Source organism: Schistocerca nitens, chromosome 2, assembly GCF_023898315.1.
Source record: "Schistocerca nitens isolate TAMUIC-IGC-003100 chromosome 2, iqSchNite1.1, whole genome shotgun sequence".
NCBI classification, from domain to species: Eukaryota; Metazoa; Arthropoda; class Insecta; order Orthoptera; family Acrididae; genus Schistocerca; species Schistocerca nitens.
The window spans coordinates 307,644,430-307,671,122 of record NC_064615.1 but is presented as its reverse complement, the minus strand read 5'-3'; the positions used below and the strand labels follow the sequence as shown (position 1 = coordinate 307,671,122).

The 26,693-nt window shown below is 41.8% G+C and overlaps 1 protein-coding gene across 3 annotated transcripts in view; it reads left to right on the top strand.

The window, feature by feature from the left end:
• The window catches only part of LOC126236074 (neprilysin-2-like), a 213,838-nt gene that overhangs the window by 82,215 nt on the left and 104,930 nt on the right, over window positions 1–26,693 (top strand). For all 3 annotated transcript variants that reach the window (XM_049945133.1, XM_049945132.1, XM_049945134.1), the window contains exons 4-7: window positions 1,754–2,002; window positions 5,048–5,262; window positions 6,812–6,988; window positions 14,139–14,356. In XM_049945133.1, coding sequence (XP_049801090.1) covers window positions 1,754–2,002; window positions 5,048–5,262; window positions 6,812–6,988; window positions 14,139–14,356 — 859 coding nt within the window. The remainder of the gene's footprint in view (window positions 1–1,753; window positions 2,003–5,047; window positions 5,263–6,811; window positions 6,989–14,138; window positions 14,357–26,693) is intronic.

The window sequence follows — 26,693 nt, the reverse complement described above, 5'->3', positions numbered from 1 at the left end:
ATCACCCGTATATTACTTCAGTTTATTCATTATCTGCAGAGTTGTATAACATATAAAACTGTACGACTCTGCTGGGTGTGTGTATTTTGCTACAATAATGTGTTCACTACCTGTTCTTAGTACCCTACTCAACATATCTAATTACTTGTGTTTGATTTTGTATTTGTAACCCTGCACTCACCTGAGCAGAAGTCCTGTTCATCCTGGCAGTGAACTTCACTACTCCTTACTATGCTTAGCTTCAAACTATTTGTTTCTGTATATAGATTTCCTAACATAACTGGCTGATTAAGAGATACAACATTCCACAATCTCATTCACAAAATGTTAATTTTGTTTTCCCTGATGACGCTATCTTCCTGAGTAGTTCCCACCTGGAGATCCATGTGGGGACTATTTTACGTCCGGAATATTTTGCACAGGGTGATGTCATCATGATTTAACTATACAATACAACGGCATGTCCTTGGGAGAAGTGACAGCTGTCGTTTCCCATGCTTTCAGCCATTCACACTACTAGCACAGAAAGACCATACTGTCTAATGTTAAAAGGCCTGTTGGTCTTTTATAGAACAGTCTAATACAGACAATTTAGATGTGGAAGTACCATTACAGTACTTAATTTGAGAGTCCACATTCACGTTTTATGTGCCTCATAACCCGAAATTTACATCATTGATGTTAATGTCTTTACAGATTTTGATAAGTACGACAGACATTTTAAAAGTGGTTATAAGACTCTGGCTTTTAATTTGAGGGTCTCTTACTCCTTGAACCAAGCGGTGTACTAAGGTTGACCTTAACACGCTCGAAAGTGTGTCTTAAACTGTTAGTTAGATCATTAGCGTCAATAAGTGAGCCACATATATTTTAATAAATAATACCGAAAATTTAAGTGTGTATGAACGTAATTTGAGAGTCCATTGCAGCTTAAATCAAGTGGAATATAAATGCTGAACTCTACTCGTTACTAAGTGAGAAGTTCACAGAACGAGGTGTGATACGCTCTTATTGGCTGTTTCGCTGTAATGGCATGTAAAATATTGGACTGTGGGTGGCTATTTCGTTTTTACTGCTTATATAATACTGGCTTGTGATTAGAGGAGGGTGTGAGATAGATAGAGGAGGGTAGTGAGAGGATAGGGAGAGGGGAAAGGAGTATAGAACAGTAGGGAGGCGAGAAAGGGATTATGATCTTATACATTTAGCATCAGTCCAACAGTTCATCGTCGTTGACTACATAAGGTTTTTCAAGGTCAATGACCACATTCAAGGACAAACTGTATTCCTAATTGCCATTGTATTCCTACTTGTGGGCATATGTGTGTGTGTATAGGGGTGTGTGTGTGTGTGTGTGTGTGTGTGTGTGTGTGTGTGAAAGAGGCAGAAAGCGGAACTGTACTGTTAATTTAGACACAGTGTGACATGCTCCAAAACTGTTTTGATGTGTGCAAAAGAAATGCCCAAAGGTGCAAGCACATGTCGACTGATGATCTTTTCATGAGCAGTACCAATAGTGAATTAAAGTCTTATTATTGAGGCATTACCTGAACTACGAACAGCTGTACAAGTACAGTGCACAACATGCTTAAAATATTTCATTAATTATTGAATTGTTCTAAAATATACATATCATACCTTTCCACTCAGGAAAGTGGCCCTCTCTAAAACTTACTGCTGTCCCACTCAGTAAATCTGTGTAAAGTGATGCAAGGTCAGCAAGTGATTAACAGTGTAATGTCTCCCTGGGTAGCGTCCGAGGTGCTCAGCAAACTGGACCCATCCGTCGAACCCTGTGACGACTTCTACCAGTATGCGTGTGGCAACTACCTGCGCACCACTAACATCCCGGATGACAAGTCAGTAGTGAGCACCTTCTTGGATCTGAGAGAAGAGCTCCAGGAGAAGCTGCGCAACGCCATAGAAGAGGAGGAGACCCAAGCAGTGGTCCCCAGGAGCTTACAGCTGGCACGCAACCTCCACACCGCTTGCACAAACAAGAGTGAGTCTCATTCCAGCAAGAATTAAAGAATTATCCGCTGCCAGAGTCCAAGTGCTGTATTTTGATACCATTTCACTTGCTACTCAGATGCAAGAGTTAGTTTCCATCTTTGAAGTGACTGAGCACTATTTTACTTTCTCACCTCTTACACGCCCTTTTTGATCCGACTACCACCACCCTACATTCCACTGTGTCTCAAATCCTCCACCAACACCCTCACATGCACAATCACACCCTGTCCCGCTACTGAAGCCCTTAAAATAAGACCCGACAGATTTCCCGTTATATTAGCTCTCCACCTACGTATCACTTCCAGTTTCATCCTCATGACCTCATGATCCAATTCTATCCACTTGTCTGCTTGGAGCTGGTCCTGAAGCCTCTGATTTGTGCTTTCCAGCCACCTTACCGAAGGGACATTACCACCATCCAACAGAACATATATGCCATAACTACTAGAGAGAGGCAAAAAGTGAAGACAGTTTTGTAAAGGGAACTGTCTAATTCAAAAAACAACTTTGTAACATCACTTGTCTCCGTAATCTCTCAACTTCTATGCACTTGGTGGATCTCTTGATAGGCTTGCTAATTCCATCTTAAGTAAAGTTTTGGGCTTTGTGCTCATCCACTCTTGAACCACCTCTGCAATCTCATCAACCGTCGAAAACATGAAGATTGACGAAAAAGGTGAAAATCACTTAGAGCTCAGACAGGATCTTACAATGTTCCAGCAGCTCAAAATTTTGAATGGACTGGATTACTTTCCCAACCATATGAGGGCGCGTATTCTCCTCAAGCAAAATCACACGTTTTGAGAACTTCTCTCTCCTCTGCATTTTGATTTTGGGTTTCAGATCGCGCCGTAGCTCATAGTAACTTTCACTGTTCACTGTTTACTTTTAGGAGTGCAGTGAGTCATCAGTGGACCTTTCACATCTCAAAGCACTGTTGTCTTCAAATTTCCTGTAGAAACTAGGTTTCTAAATTGGTCTGCACTCGTCAAAGGGGATGCCTATGCACAGCCGTTTTCTCTGTGTTCCGTAGTGATGGACACTGTCTCACCAACGGTTACTACGCCACTGAACAAGTCTCCCTCTTCAAAACAACATAAAAACGATTTCAACCTTCTTGTTTCTGTTTGTCTGTCAGTTGATATGGTACGCAAAAGATACAGACTTGACGACAGTTTCGCAATTTGACGACTGTTGTAAGAGTTGAATTGCTGTTTCATCGACTGTGGCGCTAGGACTATGAATAATCATGCGCACAGCTACCCCAATGGTACTGTTCATTTGCAAAACTCATCGCCTACCCGAACGCTCTTCATCACAAACATTTAACTGCAAACCCACTGTTATCTACTCATAATTTTTCGTTCGTTAATTGTGGGACAGCTCTCACCATACTGTAGCTGCATACTGAGAGTAGTTTCTTCAACTTCGGTTCCTTTGGAGTACAAGAAAGAACCTACTCCCCTCATTTCTTCCATGGTGCACACGGACAACGGGTCACTTGTAATAGAATGCTGTGAAATGACTGCCATTACTAAATGCAGTATTCACTAGTCAGAATGGCTAAAGCACAAGAGCAAGAGTGAAAATATCGTGCGATTTTTGAGTCTGTGCTCAAGAAGTGTGGAGAGGAAGAGAAAATGCATTTACTTATTGACTTGCCATTGCAGTTTTGTCATCAGATCACCTGTTTTATAGAATACACTCTATTTATTTTTTCTCCTTTCAAAGCTTGGTTTAATTAGTTAAAATTTTAATAAACTGTACAGCCAAGGAGCTTTAATATTCTTCGGCCAGTCTGCTTCCTTTGTGGGAACGAAATAAGAGTAAAAAAAAAAAAAACCGTGCCTCACTTTTCTACCACCAATGATCTCAACAGCTTCTGGTGCTATCGAGAAGATGATGAGAACAGGGGACGTGTATGTAGGATGCTTTTTTTAAAATGTTCCTTTACACTTCTCCCCTACCAAAACAACCAATATTGAGGTTTATGTCTTCGTTACAGCAAAGGCTGCTTTCTTGAGGTGTCAGAAGAGATTCCGTGTGTAATAGGACATAGACGAATTTCGAAAAAGGACTGAGGGAACTCATTTAACGAAAATTAAAATGAAATACAGCAATGCGTAAGGAATCATCAGAAGGTTTCCTTTTGAGGGCGCGACTGCGATTCTGTTATATAAACACCAACTTGTAGGCATGGGATCAGATACCATGCGAGACATTCTTGGGAACCATTTGGAACTCCTCTTCTATATACATTGCAACATGAGTTTCCGAACACTTCCATTAGATACCAGAGCAGCCATCCTTGATGTTGCTTTGAACGCCTCCTTTATGTAGTATAAGAGCTGTCCTTTGGAGACTACTTGGAACACCATCTGTAGGTACTATGACAGCCTTCCTAAAGCTAATGTAGATCACCACCCCTAGACATCAGGAGAGCAAGCGATGGAACCCACTCTCTGGGACGTGGAGCACGAGGGAGAGAGTTCGTTTTGGATGCCTAGTATGGATACCATGGTAGCTTTTCTTGAAGATGACTTGGAACAGCTCCTCTAGGTATGAGGATGGACCACTTTAAGACCCTCTTCATACATCTTTACACACTGTGGTATCTGTCATAGTGGGACCAGTTGGAATACCTCCTCAATACACCTTAGCAGCTGTCAATGAGGGAACAAACTGGGACACCTCCACTAGATATCTTGGCAAATATCTATGGAGAAACCACCTGAACACCTTCATTCCATGGGAATTTACTGTGTATAGAGCCATAGAGTAAGAACAGAATGGCCTCTTGCATGGAAACTGACCATTTCCTAACAAAGACACTGATTTTATTGTGTACTATACATTCTCTATGATCAGTGTGCCACAGTTTGAGTCCAGTATTCCAACGTCTCCTTGTTCACATGAAGTTTTCCAGTAAATGGTCTCTAGTTAATCCTCAGATGTGCGATATGGAGTACGAGATGGTCGCTGGAAAGTACATTACAGGTCCAATTATTTGACGATACCCTGCGGGTGCCATCAGAACGGATCGAGTCCCGCGGCCTGGAGCCACTCCAGAGGGTCCTGAAGGACGAGCTAGGCGGCTGGCCTGCTGTAGAGGGCGACTCTTGGGACGAGACGAGCTTTGATTGGCTGCACAGCATCTACCGCTTCCGCAGAGCCGGCTTCAGCATCGATTACTTCATTAAGTTCCAAGTGAAACCTGATGTGCGCAACTCCACGCAACATTACATGCATGTAAGTACCCCAAACACTGCAGTCCAATGTATTTGCGTCTAGAGATGATAAAGTATCGTCAGAATGTCTGAGAATTGGATTAAACCTGTCTAGTAGATGATAAACTGTATTTCACATAGGGGTCGAACTAAATGTGTACTTCTCAAAGTTCTATTCATGTGAGCCATATGAGCAAGGATTGTCGACTGTGTATGTATGTGTGTGTGTCCCACTGTGTTGCTCTGTCAGCTCAGTCTCACCCTCCCCCCCCCCCCTTACTCTTTGACTCTTTTTCTCTCTTTTCATCTCACTATCCTCCTTTCTCTTAATCTCGCTCTCTTTCCTCAATTTCCTCACTCTGTGTTTGATCCACACTTCGTCACTTTCCTTCTGTCACTCTCTATCTCTCCCGTTCTGTTCTCACCAAGCAAGGTGGCGCAGTGGTTAGCACACTGGATTGCATTCGGGAGGACGATGGTTCAATCCCTGTCCAGCTATACAGGTTTAGGTTTTCCATGATTTTCCCAAATCACTCCAAACCAATGCTGGGATGGTTCCTTTGACGGGGCAGCTGATTTCCTCCCCATGCTTGACGCAATCTGAGATTGTGCTCTGTCTCTAATGATCTCTATGTCGACGGGACGTTTAACCTCATCTTCCTTCCTCCCTTCCTGTTTTTCGTTCTCTATCTCTCTCTCTGTCTCTCTTAATCTGTCTCGCTGTGTCTGTTCCTTCCTTTCACTCTGTTTTTTTTTTTTTTCTATCGCTCTTCCTATGCTACTTCCTTTCAGTATTCATCCCTTCATCCCTGTAGCATTTGTTCTTTCTCTCCCTGTCGATTTATTCTCTTCTCTTACTCTCACTGCCTGTCCTTTTTTTCTCTCTGTCTCTCTCCCCTCTCTCTCCCTTTCTCTCTCTCGGTTTCTTTCACCTGCACCCTCATTCTTCCTATTAATCCCAATCCGTGTGTTTGTCTCTTCCTTGTCATCTCTCTCTCTTTTTCTCTCTCTGTTTCTTTCATCTACCACTTCCTGTCAGTGTGTTCCATTGTCATCTCTCTCTCTCTCTCTCTCTCTCTCTCTCTGTTTTTCTTTCTGTCAGCATCTCTTGTCTCGTCCTTTATATCACTCTCACGTTAATGATATTCCGTCTATAGCCGGCCGAAGTGGCCGTGCGGTTAAAGACGCTGCAGTCTGGAACCGCAAGACCGCTACGGTCGCAGGTTCGAATCCTGCCTCGGGCATGGATGTTTGTGATGTCCTTAGGTTAGTTAGGTTTAACTAGTTCTAAGTTCTAGGGGACTAATGACCTCAGCAGTTCAGTCCCGTAGTGCTCAGAGCCATTTTATTCCATCTATACCCTCACTCTGCCTCACTGTCTCTTACTTCATCCTCCTCTCCCTCCCTCCCTCCCCCCTCTCTCTCTCTCTCTCTCTCTCTCTCTCTCACTCTCTCGCTAGGTCTTCCTTTATTTAATTACCTCTTTCTCCATGCCACCTCCTCTCTCCAGATGTCCGTCTCCCTTCCTCTAACTGTAATACGTGGTAACCCTATCCCTTGTGTCTCTGCAGCTGGACCAGGCATCGCTGGGTCTGAGCCGCGAGTTCCTGCTGAAGGGTCTCTCGGACAAGCGGGTGGACGCCTACTACCAGTACCAGGTCGACCTGGCAGTTCTGCTGGGCGCCGAGAGGACACGCGCTGAGCGCGAGCTCAGGCAGTCTCTCGAGTTTGAGATAGCTCTGGCCAACGTGAGTATATGGCACATTAGGTGGTTAAGGGTACAGTTTGATTCACAGTCATGCCAACCTCAAACAGGTCTGAATAATTCCTAAATCAGAAACAACTTTGAAGAGTTTCCATTAAAATCAAGGTTGCAGTATCGTACGTTAGAAAATCATGACAACATAATAAGTGGAGTCTTTACATTGGAACCATGGACCCACTCGTTTTTCAGGAACACAGACACCGAATATGAACGCTGATGATGTGTCGTCTGACCAATGTCCATGTACTAAATACTGTGTTCCAGAGAGGTATGTGAAACTTTGAGTCCTGTTGCAGGTATTAATTCGAAGAGGGAACTGTAAATATACATTACTTCAAGTCACTCACTGTGATTCTCTGAGGACAACGACGGGCGGTGGAATTAAGAGACACGAGACTGGAGAGCACGCCACACAGCAGCAGGCGGTGCAGGCGGTGACGGCGCTGCCCTCGTGTAAACACAGCCACACGATGGTCACTGTGGTCTGGCGGTAGTGACTTGAGTACTAATCAAAACCGGGTCCTCGGTTTGAGCGCAGTCACTGCTTCAATTATGAGTTATAGTCATCGACAATGCTGGCTGAATATTTATGGCGTAAGGAGTCACCGCAGTTCTGCCAACGGCCTTGTCAGAGAGGAGAGAGGAACAGCGAAAGGTGTGAGGCACACTGTGGCCCTTTATGTGCGAAACTGTACCCAAAAGCGAAAGAATCACCAATTTCCAATAACATAAAGATGCAGAAGGTAACGGCAGCCACTACATCATAAACAAACACTGCGTACTCTTATGGCGTAGGTCTGTAAATGAAAAAGTGTAGTAATGATCTTTCAAATGTCAAAGGTTCTAGATTAGCTACCCATTCGTCTGTCAGAGAGGACTGAAAGGGGGTGTAGCTATTAGAAAAAGATGGAATAACTAGAAAAAGGGCAACATTCTACGATTCGAGGCATGGAATGTGGTAGGCAAGGTAATCTCAAAATTGCAAAGATTCAATCAAGAAACAGTGGGTGCAAGTATAGTAAAATCAAAAGACAAGGATTTCTGATCGAACAGACATATAGAGTGATATTAACAGCAGCAGATGACGGTTTATCGAAAGTAGGATTTCTTTAAAATAGGAAAGAAGAGCAGAGAGTGACTTACTTAGAACGGTTCAATAATAGGATTATCCTAAAACGAAGCGAAAGCAAATAGAAACCAGCAACTGTTGAGAAGGAGTACATATCGACATCAAGAAAAGAAGATATCACAATAGAGCTCTCAACAGATGCCAACATGAGTAACTTAGAGGTAGATATCCTCGGAGTAGTGAAGCACATTAAATCACTTAATAAAAGCAAGATTTCCGATCTAGGTTATGCACCAATTAGGCTCCTTTCAGAGAATGCTAATTCCCCTAGTTTTCCCTTTATATGACACAGAAATCCTCTACCTCACTTTTTCAGCTATGAGGTAGTGTACCAAGTCTTAACTTCCTCCCTGAAACGTGCGTACATTTTCTGTGTCATTTGCCCATCGATTGGATAGCAATATATCGTCAATTTTCTTTGTCTCATTCGTTCCTGGAATTTTCCAGATCATTTTGTGAGTAATTTTTACTTCAGAGCCACGTGATTACTGCTTTAAGACGATTGGAAGCTGCGAACTTGGCAAATCTCAGATCATTAGTGTTCATTTAATCAAGCAAGCTTTCCTTGCCAAAATGGGCGTAGAAAGTTTCTTCTACCCTGATCCATAATTCAACACTTCTTCAGCTACGCAGTTCATTGCTCCTGGCAGCAGGGAGGCATGTACCAAATTTAACAGTCCTTGTCACATCCTTACTCTTTAACTCACTTTGTCTTTGGGAGGACAGTTCGGCTCTTTCTCTTAAGTTATTCCCAGCAATATTACTTCCAAGGCAGGGATGCTGGCACTCGGCTCAACCTCTTGTTGTTCAGATTACAATTTCTCCCGCTCTCCTCTGCCTTGATCCCCCCTCTCACTGGGTTTAGGTACCCAATCTTCCAGAATGTACACAGGTTGTGCAACAGAAGAAATAAGCAAGACTAAAACGTCACCAGCGAAATACAAGAGTTAACCAGGCTGTGCATATTGAAAAGAGGGTACAAAAGGCGAGGGTATGCAGAAGAAAGAAAAGAAAAGCCTTAAAAAGAATGATAGAAGACGTGAAAGACCATTATAATAGTGTAAAGTTTTATGAGAAGTTAAAAGAAGGAACACAACGATAGAGATTAAAACAATAGGGTGCAAGGATGAAGATGGAAACGTGCTGACAGAAAAGGAGAAAGTAATGAACATATGGTGAATATATTTCAAAGAAATGCTGGAGGATGTCTGCAAGAGTTATACCGTACAGTAGAATCGAAAACAGAAGAGCCTACTCTTGCAGATGCACAGATGGTGGTGAATTGTGAAAAAAAATCACAGATCTCCAGGAAATGACGGAATAATTGCCGAACCGCTAAAGGGATGAAGCATTACTTTACGCAAACGATACATAAACTTTTCTCTTTAATCGGGAATCAAGAAAGAATTCCAGAAGACTGGACTACAGGTGTAATCCAGTCCATATATAGGAAACGTGACAAGGTATGTTGCTCTAACAGCATAGGGATCCCTCTGTTGAATGTGACACATAAGGTTTTATCCAAAATCCTATATAACAGACAAGCTGCATATGTAGGAGATACATTGGTTGATTATCAATGTTGCTACAGGACCAGTGGACCAACTGTGGACCAAATATGCGTACAGAGACAAATAGAGGAAAAAATGGGTGATTGAGTGTGTGTGGATATAGGCTGAAAGGCTCGACCCGCTGACCAAATATTCGTACGACGTCAAATACAGGATAAACATTTGAATATAATGTAGTAATCAACAGTATCTACGTGGAATTCAACCAGTTCTTCGGAGTATAAATACGGAAGACATGTTAGAAGATATACACTACTGGCCATTAAAATTGCTACACCATGAAGATGACGTGCTACAGACGCGAAATTTAACCGACAGGAAGAAGATGCTGTGATATACAAATGATTAGCTTTTCAGAGCATTCACACAAGGTTGGCGCCGGTGGCGACACCTACAACGTGCTGACACGTGGAAAGTTTCCAACCGGTTTCTCATACACAAACAGCAGTTGACCGGCGTTGTCTGGTGAAAAGTTGTTGTGATGCTTCGTGTAAGGAGGAGAAATGCTACCATCACGTTTCCGACTTTGGTAAAGGTCGGATTATAGCCTATCGCGATTGCTCTTTATCGTAGCGTTGGTCGAGATCCAATGACTGTTAGCAGAAATGGAATCGGTGGGTTCAGGAGGGTAAAACGGAACGCCGTGCTGGGTCCCAACAGCCTCTTATCACTAGCAGTCGAGATGACAGATCGTGCAGTCACGTCTCGATCCCTGAGTCAACAGATGGGGAGGTTTGCAAGACAACAACCATCTGCACGAACAGTTCGACGACGTTTGCAAAAGCATGGACTATCAGCTCGGAGACCATGGCTGCGGTTACCCTTGACGCTGCATCACAGACAGGAGCGCCTGCGATGGTGTACTCAACGACGAACCTGGGTGCACGAATGGCAAAATGTCATTTTTTTCGGATGAATCCAGATTCTGTTTACAGCATCATGATGGTCGCATGCGCGTTTGGCGACATCGCGGTGACCGCTCATTGGAAGCGTGTATTCGTCATCGCCATACTGGCGTATCACCCGGCGTGATGATATGGGGTGCCATTGCTTACACGTCTCGGTCACCTCTTGTTCGCATTGACGGCACTTTGAACAGTGGACGTTACATGTGTTACGACCTGTGGATCCACCCTTCATTCGATCCCTACGAAACCCTACATTTCAGCAGGATAATTCACGACCGCATTCTCCAGGTCCTGTACAGGCCTTTCTGGATACAGAAAATGTTCGACTGCTGCCCTGGCCAACACATTCTCCAGATCTCTCACCAATTGAAAACGTCTGGTCAATGGTGGCCGAGCAACTGGCTCGTCACAATACGCCAGTAACTACTCTTGATGAACCGTGGTATCGTGTTGAAGCTGCATGGGCAGCTGTACTTGTACACGCCATCCAAGCTCTGTTTGACTCAATGCCCAGGCGTATCAAGGCCGTTATTACGGCCAGAGGTGGTTGTTCTGGGTACTGATTTCTCAGGATCTATGCAACCAAATTGCGTGAACATGTGATCACATGTCAGTTCTAGTATAATATATTTGTTCAATGAATACCAGTTTATCATTTGCATTTTTTCTTGGTGAAGCAATTTTAATGGCCTGTAGTGTAATACTCCTTGGCATACCATCCAAATATATTTCTAATACTAAGACAATCTTGGCAGGTACCAAGGGAATGGTGAGAGCGGATGGGAAATTAACCGACTGTTTCATTATCAATAAAGGAGTTACAGCTTGAACTTCGGAGCAATTATACGAAAATTGCAAATATTTGGACACATAGGAATAAGGATCACACAGCTGGCTGCATATACGCATGATGATGCAGTTGTTAGTAGACGAAGGATGTCATTAGAGAGAGTAGTGGTAGAACTGAAAGAAGGCTCTTAGCATATAGGACCAGAAATTAATGAATCAAGAACTAAATACATGAAAATCTGTAGGACAGGGGTCAATAACTTGGACAATTGGCCAGCAGTATGTTTTAATTTTCAGTATGTCGAGGATTTTGAGTACCTAGTGGCTAATATTAACAAAGTATGTTCCATGTGTACTGACACAAAAACTCGCATTTTAAGGGTAATAGTTATTATCGTACTTTGGAAAGCTAATGACGTCTAGAATGGTAAACTAACAGCTAAAATTGATTATACATAAGATTATGATTAGGGCAGTTGTTACATATGGATGTGAAGCGAGCATACTAATCAACAAAGATGGAAAAGAACTCTGAATTTGAAAGAGGAAAACTACGGAAAATTTATTGAGGGTTCCAAAATAATGATTGTACCTCGACAGCAAGGACCAATTATGAGCTGCATCGTCTCAGACAAGGAGCTGATATTGTAAGGCTAATTAAAAGTAATAGAATGCCTGTCTGGGACATGAGGTGAGGATGGAGAACACAGTAACTATACAGAAGGTCTTCCAGTGGAAACCGACAGGAAGAGAATTAAAAGGTAGACCACGTAAACGATGGCTGGACGACGTGGAAGAAAACATCACACCCCAGAAACCAGAGAATGCCGGCCGCTATGACCGAGCGGTTGTAGGCGCTTCAGTCTGGAACCACGAGATAGCTACGGTCGCAAGTTCGAATCTTGCCTCGGGCATGGATGTGTGTGAGGTTAGTTAGGTTTAGGTAGTTCTAAGTTCTAGGGGACTGATGACCTCAGATGTTAAGTCCCATAGTGCTCAGAGGCATTTGAACCAGAGGATGGAGAGGGAGAGTAAACGAGAGGGCAGAATGGAAGGGAATTGTTAAGAAGGTAAAGAACCACGCACTGTCAGGAAGCCATAAGAAGTGATACAGGGTTCTAAGTGATAGGAAGAGGGAAAGCCTTGTCCCTATTACGGAAATTGTCTGCCAAAGTAATTTCACTTGCCTCCTTATAAACAGTGTCCCAGAATCCACACGTACCGACAAATATCACAGTCTCGTCAAATTTCACCCCGCGTCCTTCGTTTGATTGAAAATAGAGTTTCAGTGCGATACATAGCTGGCGGCAGTGTTGTAGGATAGAAGCCCAATGTAGGACGAGGGTTTCCCTCCTTGGCACTGTTTTCAGTGGGACTCAGCAACAGCAGCAGCAGCAGTAGCAGCGTCACCCCTCAAGATGGCGGACAGATGGCTCGCCGAATTATCAAGTCATTTTGATGTTAGGATGCGGTAGGAAACCCGAAGAGACAACCTAGAATTATTATAATGCATGTAAAGCCTATGGAGTAAGTCAGTAACACCTTGCATGGTTCATTTAGTTACAAGATATGTACAAGTTAATTCTATAAGACAACAGTCATTACAGTCTTGCTTATTTATAATTAGTAATAGTGTAAACACTTAGTGCAGTAAACAACTTCCTAGAGTTTAAATTCACGTCCTGGGGTATCAAAAAATCGTAGATTTTCTTGTTGGTTCCGTGTGAAGCTCACCACACTATTTCTGGATGTGCGGCAGAAAAGTTTCGAACACATCCATCGTGGTTTCCTTTATGTATTTTGGGCATTGTTAACTAAGGAAATATTTAGAAAAATTCTTAGATGTAGAAGGAATGGTAGAACTTGGTCAACGAGAATGCTGAAATAAGCGTCGTGATTCGAATTTCCAATCCCGACTCCACACTCCATAGACTGCGCGTGAAACACCTCTCGGACCGTCGCTTCACACGACGCCTGGCCCCATTTGAAAAAAGAGGCGAAACTGCGACTCAGCGGACCACACTTTACGCCACTGAGCTTACGCAGATTCACGTGGCGCTGTGAGCAGTGACCTATTGCGAAGTAGAGGCTTCAAATGTCAATTTCATGGAGATCCCTTTGCAAGATTTGCTCATGCACTGGTTCAGAGGACCTGTCTTCACTGGCAGCAGCAATTGCTGATGGGATTAAAGTCGACTGTCTTTGACAGGGTGTGACCCTCGTCGCCGGTGCTTGTCAGTTGGATCATTTTGCGGCGACTGTTCTTACGCTGTGTTCTTGATTAGCCATTTTTCTCTATGGCTTAGATTCCTGTTTTATGTGCCGTTTTCACCTTTTGCGTGCTTAGTTTGCTTCATTTTTATATTTTCTCGTTTCGTCAATCAGGTTCAGTATCACATGTGTTAACCGAGTATTTGTACTGAACGTTGCCTTCTTGTGTATTTGATTGTCCACTTCTTTCTCTATTTCATCCTTCAAACCTACCCAATTGTCTTGCATTATTTTCCTCCATTTCAATCAGTTGTTGCTTCATGCTCCCTTTGAAATTATCCACAATTAGTAGTTCTTTAGACTGTTCCAAATTCCATCTCCTTCAATTTTGTGCAATTACTTAAGTTTTAATCTGTAGGTAACACATGTTTTGTTCACCTGTAATTGCTACAATTTTCTTGAAGTCTGACAGGGTGAAGTGGGCACAAGAGTAGTCCTCCTGACACGGTCGCCATTGGCCCACAGATGTCACTGCCAAAGGAGGCTCGACTGAACCAGACGCGACTGTACAACCCGCGCACTGTGGAGCAGCTGCAGCGTGACTACCCGTCGGTGCCGTGGCTGGAGTGCCTGCGGGCGCTGCTGCCGCCGCACGTCACCGTTTCCGGCGACGAGGTGCTCGTCGTGGCCGTGCCCTCCTACCTCAAGAGCCTCGAAGCCCTGCTCAGCCACACTCCCAAAAGGTACGTTTCGCACTGCCCGAGTTCTTCCTGCCACTGGGCACACAATTGTACAGTGCATCACGGAGGGTACAACATATCTGTATTAGCAGGCTTTTCCTATTCCATTTGCGTATTAGGAACTGCCTCATCGTAGCACTGACGATGAGGGCTAGAGAGCTTGTATGTCCCTTGGAAGCTAAGAGCTATGCCTTCGGTAGCATAGCTAGTGACTAGTCTAACATAACTTTACAGGTTTCATCATAGGAGTCAGACAAAGTGTGCTTCACAGCACTTCATTGACTTTATGTTCCACCTCCCTCCAATTCTTTTCCATCTCCTGGTTTCCCTTCCAACATGTACTTCACCAGTTTAGGAGGCGGGAAACGTCGAAACACAGTCAGCTCCTCTATCGGTGAGACAAGACAGTGTCACAGGCAGTCCGAAGCTCATATGAGGAGGAAGGAGAGTACGTGAGTGAATACTAGGTCTTTAGGGATACACTGCTGTCGAATAGGTATATCCTTCCAAACACAAATAAAGCTTTTTTCAGCCGTGTCATTCGTATGTGAAGCCAATGAATCCTGTTCTTTGTCGAACAGGGTGAGGGCCAATGACTGGCTCCTTAAGTCTGATCCTCTCGTCCAGGGTATGGCAAGCCCAACAGAAGAGTTCTCGGATCTGCCAGGTGAAGGTTGGCCATCGGCTTGATAACACTACACTAGAAAAAGTTTATCGGGTTAGAAAGCCAGTAAATCAGTTTCACACATCGCATAGGTTAACTGGAAGACAAACGCAGCTACGTAAAAGGATAAACTGTTTCATCATAGATGCCTGGAACGTTCTCTACTGCCCTGGGGCTGCTGTGACTGTTGCATCCGAAATATAACATTATAAAATGGCTGTAGCGGCAATATAGGAAACTAGATGGATAGGCAAAAGGGTATGCGAAGCAGATGGGATATGGAGGAGGATCGTAGACAATTTGGGATGGGTATTGCAGTCAGTAAGAGCACGGTGAACGAAATAAGAGAGTTCGAAGCATTGAGCAAACGTTTGTCATACATTACAATCAAGGAGAAAAGCTGTGACAACCTTTACCAATGTCCATGCCCCTACTGAAGACAAGACAGATGACGAAAACGAAGATTTTTGTGAATAACCAGATCGTGTTTATAAATAAGTCCCAAAAAGGAACATCCATGTATTCATAGTTTATTGTAACGCAAAAGTAGGAAAAAGAAAGTGACGGGTCTCCGACGATAGGGAAGTAAAGCAAGCAAGAAGAAACCAACGATAACGGCTTCAGGATGGTTGCACGTGCCGCCATAAAAAACATGATTATCTGCTCAACAACATTCCCATATAAGGAAGTTCATCTAGGACAGGGGTGGGCAATTGTTTTGGCTCGGGGGCCACATTATAAACACAGAGGTTAGTGGAGGGCCGTACCTTATAAACCTTTCACTTCTAATGCCGTATATATACTGGCAGTATATATATATATATATATATATATATATATATATATATATATATATATATATGCAGTATTCCCAAAAATTTTATGAAAATGCAAGTTTTGTTTATTTCTAATCACATATCACACACAGAGTTGCAATTTTGGGTGTAGCAGTGAAAGCGTTAAAATGCACTGATTAGTTAGCTTTACACTTCATAAAAGATATCATAAAAATCATTAGATATAAATGAAAGAGTCAGAAGAAAGCGGGTATAAGTATACTTCTTATAATTTTGATAAGACTGAAGTCACTTGTACCTCTTTCCTTCTGACATCCTCAAATAAGATAGTTGTGTTAAATTTCATTTATTTTGCTAATTTAATATCATCTCCAAGTACATTAAATTTTAAAACAAGTTTAATTTGACAAATGCATCCTATCACAATTTTGCAAAATTTTTTTGAAATCAGGAGTCATATTGCTAATTGATATTCTCATCACAGCCTGCAAATTACTGTCTGTTAAACAGCTTCGGTATTTGCTCTTGTTGATTTTTCGAGCAAGAAAAACTTTGTTCACAAATATACATCGATCCAAATATGGAGAACATCTTGCCTGCAAATTTCTTGATACATGGACATTTTTCAGCTGACAAATATTTATAAACGTCAACTAAAGTTACAGCACTAAACATTTCTTTCACTGCGTGATCTGCCTACATGTCAATCAGTTCAAGTTGCAGCTCCTGTGTTGCAGTGTCAATATCAGCAGTGATGGGATACGACAAAACATTAAATTGAGGCTCAATTTTCTTGAAATCCTGAAATCTCGTATTAAACTCAGCCTCTAAACTCTGCAGATAATTCCAAATCTTAGCTGAAACACTTCCAGGTACTTTCTGTTTCCCTAGTAAAGGGAAATGACAAAATTTGCCTTCATTTGCTTGCCTTGCAAACAGACATAGTTTTGTTTTAAATGCTTTGACATGTGTCCACATTTCATGAGCAAACAACACCTTTCCCTGCAATGTCACATTCAGCTCATTCGGTTTTTCAAAAATATCAGCTGCAAACATCATCTCATATCTACACTCTTCACATCCTATTTTTGCAACAAAATCGTGAGATATCTCCTTATTGTCCAGAAATAAAATAACTTCATCCTGTAATGCCCAGACACTTTTTAATACTTTGCCCAAGCTCAACCACCTCACACTGTTGTGGTAGATTACATCTTCATGTTTGCCCCTACCTCGTCAAGAAGAGATTTGAACTGTCTGTGATGGACTGCCCTTGCTCTGATTGTGTACACAACACCAACAACAGGATCTACCACATGCTTTAAGTCTAGTGTAGTCTTGCAGAGGTTTTCCTGATGTAAAATACAATGAAAATCCAAAATGTCACTGTCTGTGTCTTCGGCTTGTAACTTGTTTTTTAAAAGTTTCACCATACTTGTATTTTTCCCACAGAAAGCTCTGGCCCCATCTGTTGTAATGCTTACCGTTTTGTTCCAGGATAAGCTACTTGTTTCCACACAATTAACAACACATTCTAACAAGTCCTGACCAGTGGTTCTATCTTTCATGGATACTATACCAAGTAATTCCTCGGTGATGACGAAATGTTCATTAATTCTACGGATAAAGATGAGTACTTGTGCAGTGTCTTCAATAACTGTGCTTTCGTCCATTGCCAGTGAAAACCAAACAAAATCTTCGGTCACAGTCTTTAGCAGGTCTTAAAGTCCTCTTTGACAACGAAATGCTCTCAAATTTGGTTTTAACCTCAGGACACAATACACATGCACACTCTACTATGCACTGTTTAATAAACTCGCCATCAGAAAAAGGTTCGTTTTGTTTACTAAGGTTATAGGCGACCGTGAAACTTGGTTCTGTAGCACTATTTTGAAGCGGTGTTTGCTTCGTAAATAACGCTTGTTGCTTCTTCAAGCGTTTCACGAACTCCGCTGCTTTTATTTTTCGTTCTTCGTCTGAAAGTTTGCACCCAAAGTCACTGTGTTTTGTTTCGTGATGTTTCATATTGTACTCCTTGAATACGGCAACTGTATCATGGCACAGTAAACATGCGGCTTTATTTCCTGCATCAGTAAAGAAGTATTTGGTCGTCCAGTCTTCATTAAACAGGTCTAGCGGCTCTGGCGCTGCAGTCCGGAACCGCGGGACTGCTACAGTCGCAGGTTCGAATCCTGCCTCGGGCATGGGTGTGTGTGATGTCCTTAGGTTAGTTAGGTTTAAGTAGTTCTAAGTTCTAGGGGACTTATGACCTAAGATGTTGAGTCCCATAGTGCTCAGAGTCATTTGAACCATTTTTTTCTTCATTAAACAGACGGAACTTATCATCGACTTTACGCTTCTTCTTAGGAATCATGACTGCACTGAAGTAAAAAAAAAAAAATATTACGTTGTACTGCTGCACAGACAAAACACAAGTAAACCACCCGAAAAAGAAGAAAATTTCTCTGAGCGTCGTACTATTCACTCGGAGCGGGAGAAATACAGCGCTCCAATCAGCCACCGCGTGGAGCATAAATTTGCGCCAATAGCAGGGTGCACAGTGCTATTTTACGTGCCCGTGGTGGCTGATGGTAGTGCTCCCATAATCCACCGTGCCCACATGCAGCTAGGTTGTTTGCGTGACTGTAGAAACGTCTGTCGGTAGTACGCACTACCAAGTAGCGTAAACACTTGCGGGAAAATTTGTTTTTCCTATGATTTTTGTAAATGTCTTGGCGGGCCACACAAAACCCCTCCGCCGGCCATATAGATCGTGTTATGATAGACATGAAGCACAATCAAACAGTTCAAATGGTTCAAATGGCTCTGAGCACTATGGGACGTAACATCAGTGGTCATCAGTCCCCTAGAACTTAGAACTACTTAAACCTAACTAACCTAAGGACATCACACGCATACATGGCCGAGGAAGGATTCGAACCTGCGACCGTAGTGTACGCGCGGTGCCAGACTGGGGCCCCTAGAACCGTTCGGCCACACTGGCCGGCGGTGGGAGCAAAACTAGTCGCAGAAAAGTTCAGGTTTGAAGAGAAAACAAAGAATGGAAACACAGGATTTCGTGTGATAAAATTAAAAGGTGAGGAAAAACTAAAGAGTTCGAATCAGAAATAAACAACAGTTCGATGTACTACAAAATGCAGATCATAAAGAAGGCGTGGAGAAATGTGGCTCGCTGTGAAGACATCTGTGAGAGACTGCAAGACGTTGCTTGCTTTAATCACAAGTATGTCAGAGTGATACTAAATGTTATTATCTTTTCATGAAGAAAGGTATTATCTTCTCAATAACCTTAAGATCGTGAGGTACACCATTAATTTCTATGGATCAAATTAGTGAATTTACTCATGGCACTTTTGTTGCCCATGTCTCTGGTCACTTTCAGAACTCAAATTAATAATGAAACTAATTAATTTGATAATATTGGACCTATAATTGCTGGTGTATCCATGTACCACCACAATAAAATAAAAACAGTGAATGATCTAGGAGGTATGAATGAGAACAGTGGCGTATTTAATTAATGAGAAGCTCTCTTAATCCTTTTTATAACAACGAGCTGATAAATCGTACACAAAACAATGACGAACACAAATCAGAAAAGGGATTGTGTGTGAAGCTATACAAGCTATACAAGGAGTGGAAGCTATACAAATTCTCCCCTGAATTAAGGCCTTTTACAACGCAATCTGACATTGTTTACATGAATTCACTATGAGACCCAACTCTGTTCAGATGGAACCAACTGCTACCAAGTATACCACAAACTATATTTCACCTGTGAACAGGGAGCTGTGAATATTATTTAACACCCCTGCGCCGGTGCACAATCTGTTTAATGAACTTCACGAGAAAATATCCTTCACCAGTGTACTCGAAAACGAGGGCCGTCAGGTAAACTTATTTGACTTGTAGCTCACAGTAGAAGAAAATAAAATCTCATTCAATGTTTGTCGTAAAGAAACATATATTGCTCAGATCGTACCTGCATCTTCCATGCAACCACAATCTCATAAAAACGCTTTCTTTCAACGTGCTGCTTATAGAGCTACTTCTATTCCACTCTAGAAAGAAAAATTCGACGAAGAAATTAATTTAATCAAAACGATAATAGTTAATAGCGAATGTGAAGCTGGCATAGTGGATGACATCCTTAAAAAGAAAACTGTTAAAAGTGTTACTTCACTCGGCAGCTCTATCATTGAAGCCAAGCTAAAAAATGATTTTTCTGTTCCTTTCTTGGGGCCCATCTCCTATCATGTTCAGCACCTTCTTCGTAATAAATACAACTGTAATGTACCTTTTCAACCAATAATAGTTTTTAAAAAATGTATTCGTAATTTAAAATCGACTCGTTCCCCTTTGGAAGACTCTGGCGTCTATAAGATTTTCTGCACCATCTGCTCTTCTTACTACATAGGACAATCAGGACTTACCTTTACAATCATCTTTTAAGAAAAAATGGCACTAGCGCTAAAGCTGTTCACGACATCAACATTTTGTACACCGAGAAGAAAGAGCGTTGATTAGATATTCTTGAAGAGTTAGAAATTTCTAAACATATTTCTCGAAATGATAGCCTCATTTTTAATGATCAGCTTCAATTACGCCATAAAAACTTCTTCAACGGCATAAAATCGTTACTTGATATTTGACTTAGTGTTACTTCAAGCAGTTACCGAATTGTTTCTTCTACCTAAGTCTACTCATAATTTTTGTCTATCTAATGGCTTATACTGGCTGCGTTTCATGTCATAATGTTACTCTATGTGCTGTCATTGAGCCCCGTTTGTAATTCTATAATGTCATTTTCAACCTTTAAACTGTACTTCTAAGCTCTTATGTAGACAAAATGTTACCTTGTCTGCTATTGTCAAGCAAAATATTACCTTTTACTTCATGTACTAAATAATGTTCATAATAATATTCGTCTGTCCATATTTTGAATGTTAAGTAGCCAGTTTGTATTTGCGGCTACTAGATGGCACTCTTGGTGTAATATTCACCTGCGCGCAGTTGCTAACGCGGGCGCCTCAGTCTGTTGCTACCTGGGGCTTGACATGAGTGAGCAACCCATAGTGGCTTGCCTTCCATATATTCTTTTTAAAAATTTTGCAACGAAAGCTTTATCACTTCAAATTATACATGACATGTAAGTACTCTTTCTTTCTTGTACTGTTAGCCAGCACTTACTCTTACATTAAAAAATTTCCCATAATTTCTGTACTTGTGTTAGAGGCCACTTTGAGTGTTTTACTTCTGATGAAGGCACTCATAGTAGGGTCGAAACCAAGTCAAAAGACTTAATTTCTGCGACCGAGGGCTGATCATGCAGCCTTGTTTAAAACTTTGAAATTTGCAGAAAATGTCATGAGACAATATCAGGCTGGATTTTGTCCCAATTATTCAGCTAATGGCAACGTGCCTGCTCTTAGGCAAATTCCTGCGAAATATTTGGAAGGAGATACAAAAATACAGGCAGTGTTCATAGGTTTTCGTAGCACTTACGACAGTATTCACTGAGATAATCTCTGCGAAACCTTGAAGGAATTGCGATTTCTAAATAAACTGACTGAATTGATTAAAGTATTTCTGAGTCAATCAGGAGCGGTAGTACGAACTGAGGAAAATACTCACAACCTTTCCCAGTAAGAACCGGATTAAAAAAGGAAAATGCACTGCTTGTTTCCCTACAGAAACTTAGTAATTTCTGAGCTGAAGCTAAGCTACATAACCCTGGATATAGGTCTGTAATTCCGTGCACCCTGTCTTCAACCCTTTTTGTAGACAAGAGTGACCTGCGCTCTTTTCCAGTCCCAAGGGGCTGTTATTACGGAATGAAAAACATTTTTCATAAGTAAGAGCTGGCACAGGAGTTAATTACGCAATGTTTCCAATGTGAAATCTAACAGGTGTTTCGTTACGGCCTGGTGTCTTCTTCACTTTAAGTACTTTTAATTGTTTTACAGTACCGGAAGTGCTAATACTAATATCGCTTATTTGTCGGTCTGCGCAACAGTCAGTCTTTTCTATGTTAGTATCGTCATGCATGAACACATTTTTAAATGTGGAATTGGTCATCTTTGTTACCTGTCTCCTCTCCTCAGCTTTCACACCAGAACATTCATTAGAAACTGAATCCATTGTACGCACAGTGAACTGTCTGTCTGGTCACTAGCATCAGCTCGACTGGAGCTCAGAGGCAGATGGCGGTTCTACAGACACACCAGTCACACCACAACACAACTCGAGAATTTAAGGATGCCACATCTTGATCACGGGACCTTCCACCTGGAATGTGGGAGCTCGGCTAGCTGTATTATCCTCAGACATATTTACCAACAATGAAACAAGGTGTAAAGTCTATTTTGCAGTCAGTGGTCACTTCGATCCTCTGTTTGCTGATATCATGAGTCACATATTGTAGAATTGAGTGTGCTGTTGGCAGTCCGCGTCTTCACAATATGATATTTCGACGTTGTAATTCGGCATCTGCATCAAGTGTCTCTGGAGACTGGTATTTAACCCCAGTCTTTATCACAGTTAACTGATATTGGTTTTTTATACTGTGCAGATTGCTAGCTTCAACATTCATCATCAACATAACTAGATCATCCAGAAAATTTGTCACTCACAGCCACATGACGCTAATACTGTGTAACATCGCCTCTAGCCTTCACCACAACCCCAACTCGGTGAGGAAAAGAGCCATATGTTTCTTCTGGTATCCTCCTGAGTACTGAGATGTTTTTTTAAATATTTTAAAAACAACATATATGAAACGTGGGAAAAATAACTGAAACTGAGAAAAGTAGTAAAAAAATCCTACTTTGGTCATTTGGGCATAAATGCAAGTATGATATACTATACTTTGGGTCTCAGGATAATCAAAGCTATTCATAAATTGTAATATGTAGATTCAGGAATATGTAGATTAAGGATGTTGTTAGTTTTCATTTATAACAGTGTAAAATAATGTTTGACACCATCTAGAAGGAATACAGCAGTTTTTATTTCGGTGGTAAATTACAAAGTACAACTTCCACAAATACACATATCAACTGTTGTGAAATGCAGCAAAGAAGTTTCGCTGTGCATTTAAGCATAAAAACACTTTGCAAGTTACACATTTTGCTCAACAAAGCTTTTTACAGTTCTCTCTACGACATTTTTGAAATATTTTTGTCTCAATTATCTCACGCAAGTGCTCTGTTTGCTTTTGGGTTTCTGGAGGTGGCGGTGTCATTGGTTTCCTTCTTTTTGGTGCACTCGTCTCAGGTTCTTCTTGTCTTGCATTGCCATCATGAGTATCTTGTTGCTCTTGATTACCTACTGTTTAGTTTCGATTCAGAAGCTGCTGTACAAGCATTATCTTAAAAGCTCTCAGTAGTAAAATCTTTGCTGGAGTGTTGGATTTCTTCTGTTCCTCTTTGTACTGAAGCCGAGAATTACAAACTACAATATCTGTGAAATGGCATATTGTTCTTAGTGTCCATTTCTTGGTCCTTGCACGCATTGGGCAGTAGGAATTGGTCTATCTGCCATATCCACACCACCCATGTTCTGATTATAGTTTTCAATTACACTGGCTTTCTCAATATGTAAATATTTGACTCTTCCTTGGAACGCCTCTGGCATGTGTCACTAGGTTCAATACCTTGTGCAGTGGAAAGCATTACAACACTTTTGCTGTCCGTCAATTTTGTAACTGCCAACTTTTGATCACTTCTGACCAGCATGAAAATGAGCCTCATCCTTCGTTCTGCAGATTCTTATCTGGCTTTAGCCGGATCTGCTTGGGAATTCGGTTATTCATAATGGCCCCTGTAGACCAAAGGCCTTTCTCAAGCAGCAAATCAGCTCATTTCACAGATGTAAAAAATCTGTCATGGTAAATTATAGGGCCAGGGTGTAATGATCTTGTGGGCAGCAAGATAGAAGCAGTACAAATGCCATGTACAAGCAACTCCTGAGGAAATGATGTTTTGCCTTGGTAACTGACAAAATCACATACTGTTCCGTTGGGATTGGCCTAAACAAACACTTTAATACCAACTGGATTTAGTTTTCCTCTTACATACTGTTTGAAACCACAGTGGCCTTGAAATGCAACCATCATTTCATCAACAGCAATGTGGAGAGATCTGGGTTGTAGAAAACAACCTCCTCTGACCTTTTCCAGGAATGGACGCACTTTCTACAATCAATCCTTCTATCTTTCATTTTCAGGTATGTCATTAAATACCACTTTTAGGGAATTCCTTGACTGAAAATACCTATCCCTAGTCATAGCCTCTGTTATATTAGGTATCTCCCATTGTTTTTGCCAATACATCATTATTATAGGATACTGTAAGCAGGCCATCACCATATTTACTGCAAACCAACTCATGACCTCTTCCGCAGTTGTTCCAAGAGACTTACCATGCAGCAAAGTATATGTCTGACTTGTTTTCTCTGAAATGAGGGTAAACATAGAGATATCTACGTAGTTTCCCCGTTGTTTATAACTTCTGTAGCGTCCTAGAAACAATGTAATAAACGTAATGTTTCCTCTAAGATGCATATTGACAAATATACGTTACTGTTAGTGCAACTAAACACACAACTTTTTGCAATTTCAGTAGTTCTGTTAAAAATGAACAACATTAAGTATAGATATATAAATAAAACATTGTTAAGCATATTTACCTCATGTGACGAAGTATCATTGGAATCTTCATCTTCTTCTATATCACTATTAATATGTATTGTATTACCAGGAGTATATTTGTCATCATCATCCAAATCAGAAAGATCAACGTCAGAGTTGTCTAGTGACAATAAGTATTCCACCACTTCCTCATCTAATTTTGAAATCACGTTATTTACAGATTAATTACAAATTTAAAATGTTAATTTCTTGAATGTATTACTCTATTGCTAAGCATGTTCATCTGTGAGAGAGACAGAGAGAATGTAGTAGTAATAGTTTGAAATGTACGAGAAGGCGTTACTACATTGAAGCCTGAAGTATAGTACAATATACTTCATTGTTATGACGTCCCTGTTGCTCGAATTTTTAAATTGTATACTTATTATTCTTAACTGAGACAATGTTCAAACATTAATAAAGGCGACATAATTCTTTCAGCCTTGTGAAAAGATATTTACTGTGTGCTTACTTCGAAAATCACCATATCGGCGTGTCTGCTTCTGTCTGCACTCGCCATTTTCGCTACAAATACAACGGAAACGTTGAAACGACTTTCTACATAGTTACAGTGATGGCCACAGATGTCAGCACATTTTAAACCCAGTAGCAGCCACCCCGGAACGTGCTGCTATCTAGTGGGAATTTTTGAACTTTCAGGATGCGGAGTATAGTATACTACACTCGGGGACTTCCGAGTTCTCATTTATGTTTCTCCTGCTGTCGCAAACAGCCTCAGACGTTTGCTATGCGCTTACGATCGGTTGACCTAACGGGCCAATAGAGATGAAGCCGTGTGTCTGAGGAACAATTGCATGCGGCTTTAAAAACATCGCTGTTATAACTTTAGCAGATCGGTGTATCCACAGCAGACTCAAGCTGAAATGTAGTACAAAGGGCAACGCTTTGCCACCGACAACGTTGAAATAAACTTAATGTTCACAGTGACCTGACCGGGGTGAGGCAAAGTCACGGTACAGGAAACACCCACAAAGTATCACAGGTCCACCTCGGGCCTGAACTGCTTCCCCACACAGCACAGTTTGAACGTGACGTGCAGCGGTCAGCGCACTCGGCACCTCACGCGATTTCATCTACATCTACATACATACTCCGCAATCCACCATACGGTGCGTGGCGGAGAGTACCTCGTACCACAAGTAGAATCTTCTCTCCCTGTTCCACTCCCAAACAGAACGAGGGAAAAATGACTGCATCTCTCTTATCTTTGTGATCTTTCCGCGAAATATAAGTTGGCGGCAGTAAAATTGTACTGCAGTCAGCCTCAAATGCTGGTTCTCTAAATTTCCTCAGTAGCGATTCACGAAAAGAACGCCTCTTTTCCTCCAGAGACTCCCACCCGAGTTCCTGAAGCATTTCCGTAACGCGTGATGATCAAACCTACCAATAACAAATCTAGCAGCCAGCCTCTGAATTGCTTCTATGTCCTCCCACAATCCGACCTGATAGGGATACCAAACGCTCGAGCAGTACTCAAGAATAGGTCGTATTAGTGTTTTATAAGCGGTCTCCTTTACAGATGAACCACATCTTCCCAAAATTCTGCCAATGAACCGCAAACGACTATCCTCCTTCCCCACAACTGCTCAAGTCAGTTTTCGGATAATGTGTTCAAAAGTAATTCACACGACGGCTTATCTGTACCACCTGTAATGAACCCATAGACATCCCAGTCTATACTGGGTAGGTTGAAGTCGCTTCCGACTAATATAGCATGATTCGGGTACTTCTGCGATACAGAGTGTAGACTCCCTTTTAATGATTCTAGAACTGTCGCGGTGGAACCTGTGGCCGGTAATAACACCCAACAATTAACTTTATTTCTCCTAGCCCTGTTAAACCTGCACGTCTCCAGCGGGCCGAACGATACAGAAACTGGACGGCAGCTAAAGGCAGGTGTCTAGTGTCGTCCGACGAGTCGCCATTTCGCCTCTCCTCAAACGTGTATCGGAAAGACAGATTGGACACTGTAAGAGGTGGTGTCTTCATTGCAGTTGACAAAAATATTGTGTCTACTGAGGTCGAAGTAGAGTGTGATTGTGAAGTTATCTGGACAGGTTTAACAGGGCTACGAGAAATAAAGTTAATTGTTGGGTGTTATTACCGGCCACAGGTTCCACCGCGACAGTTCTAGAATCATTCAAAGGG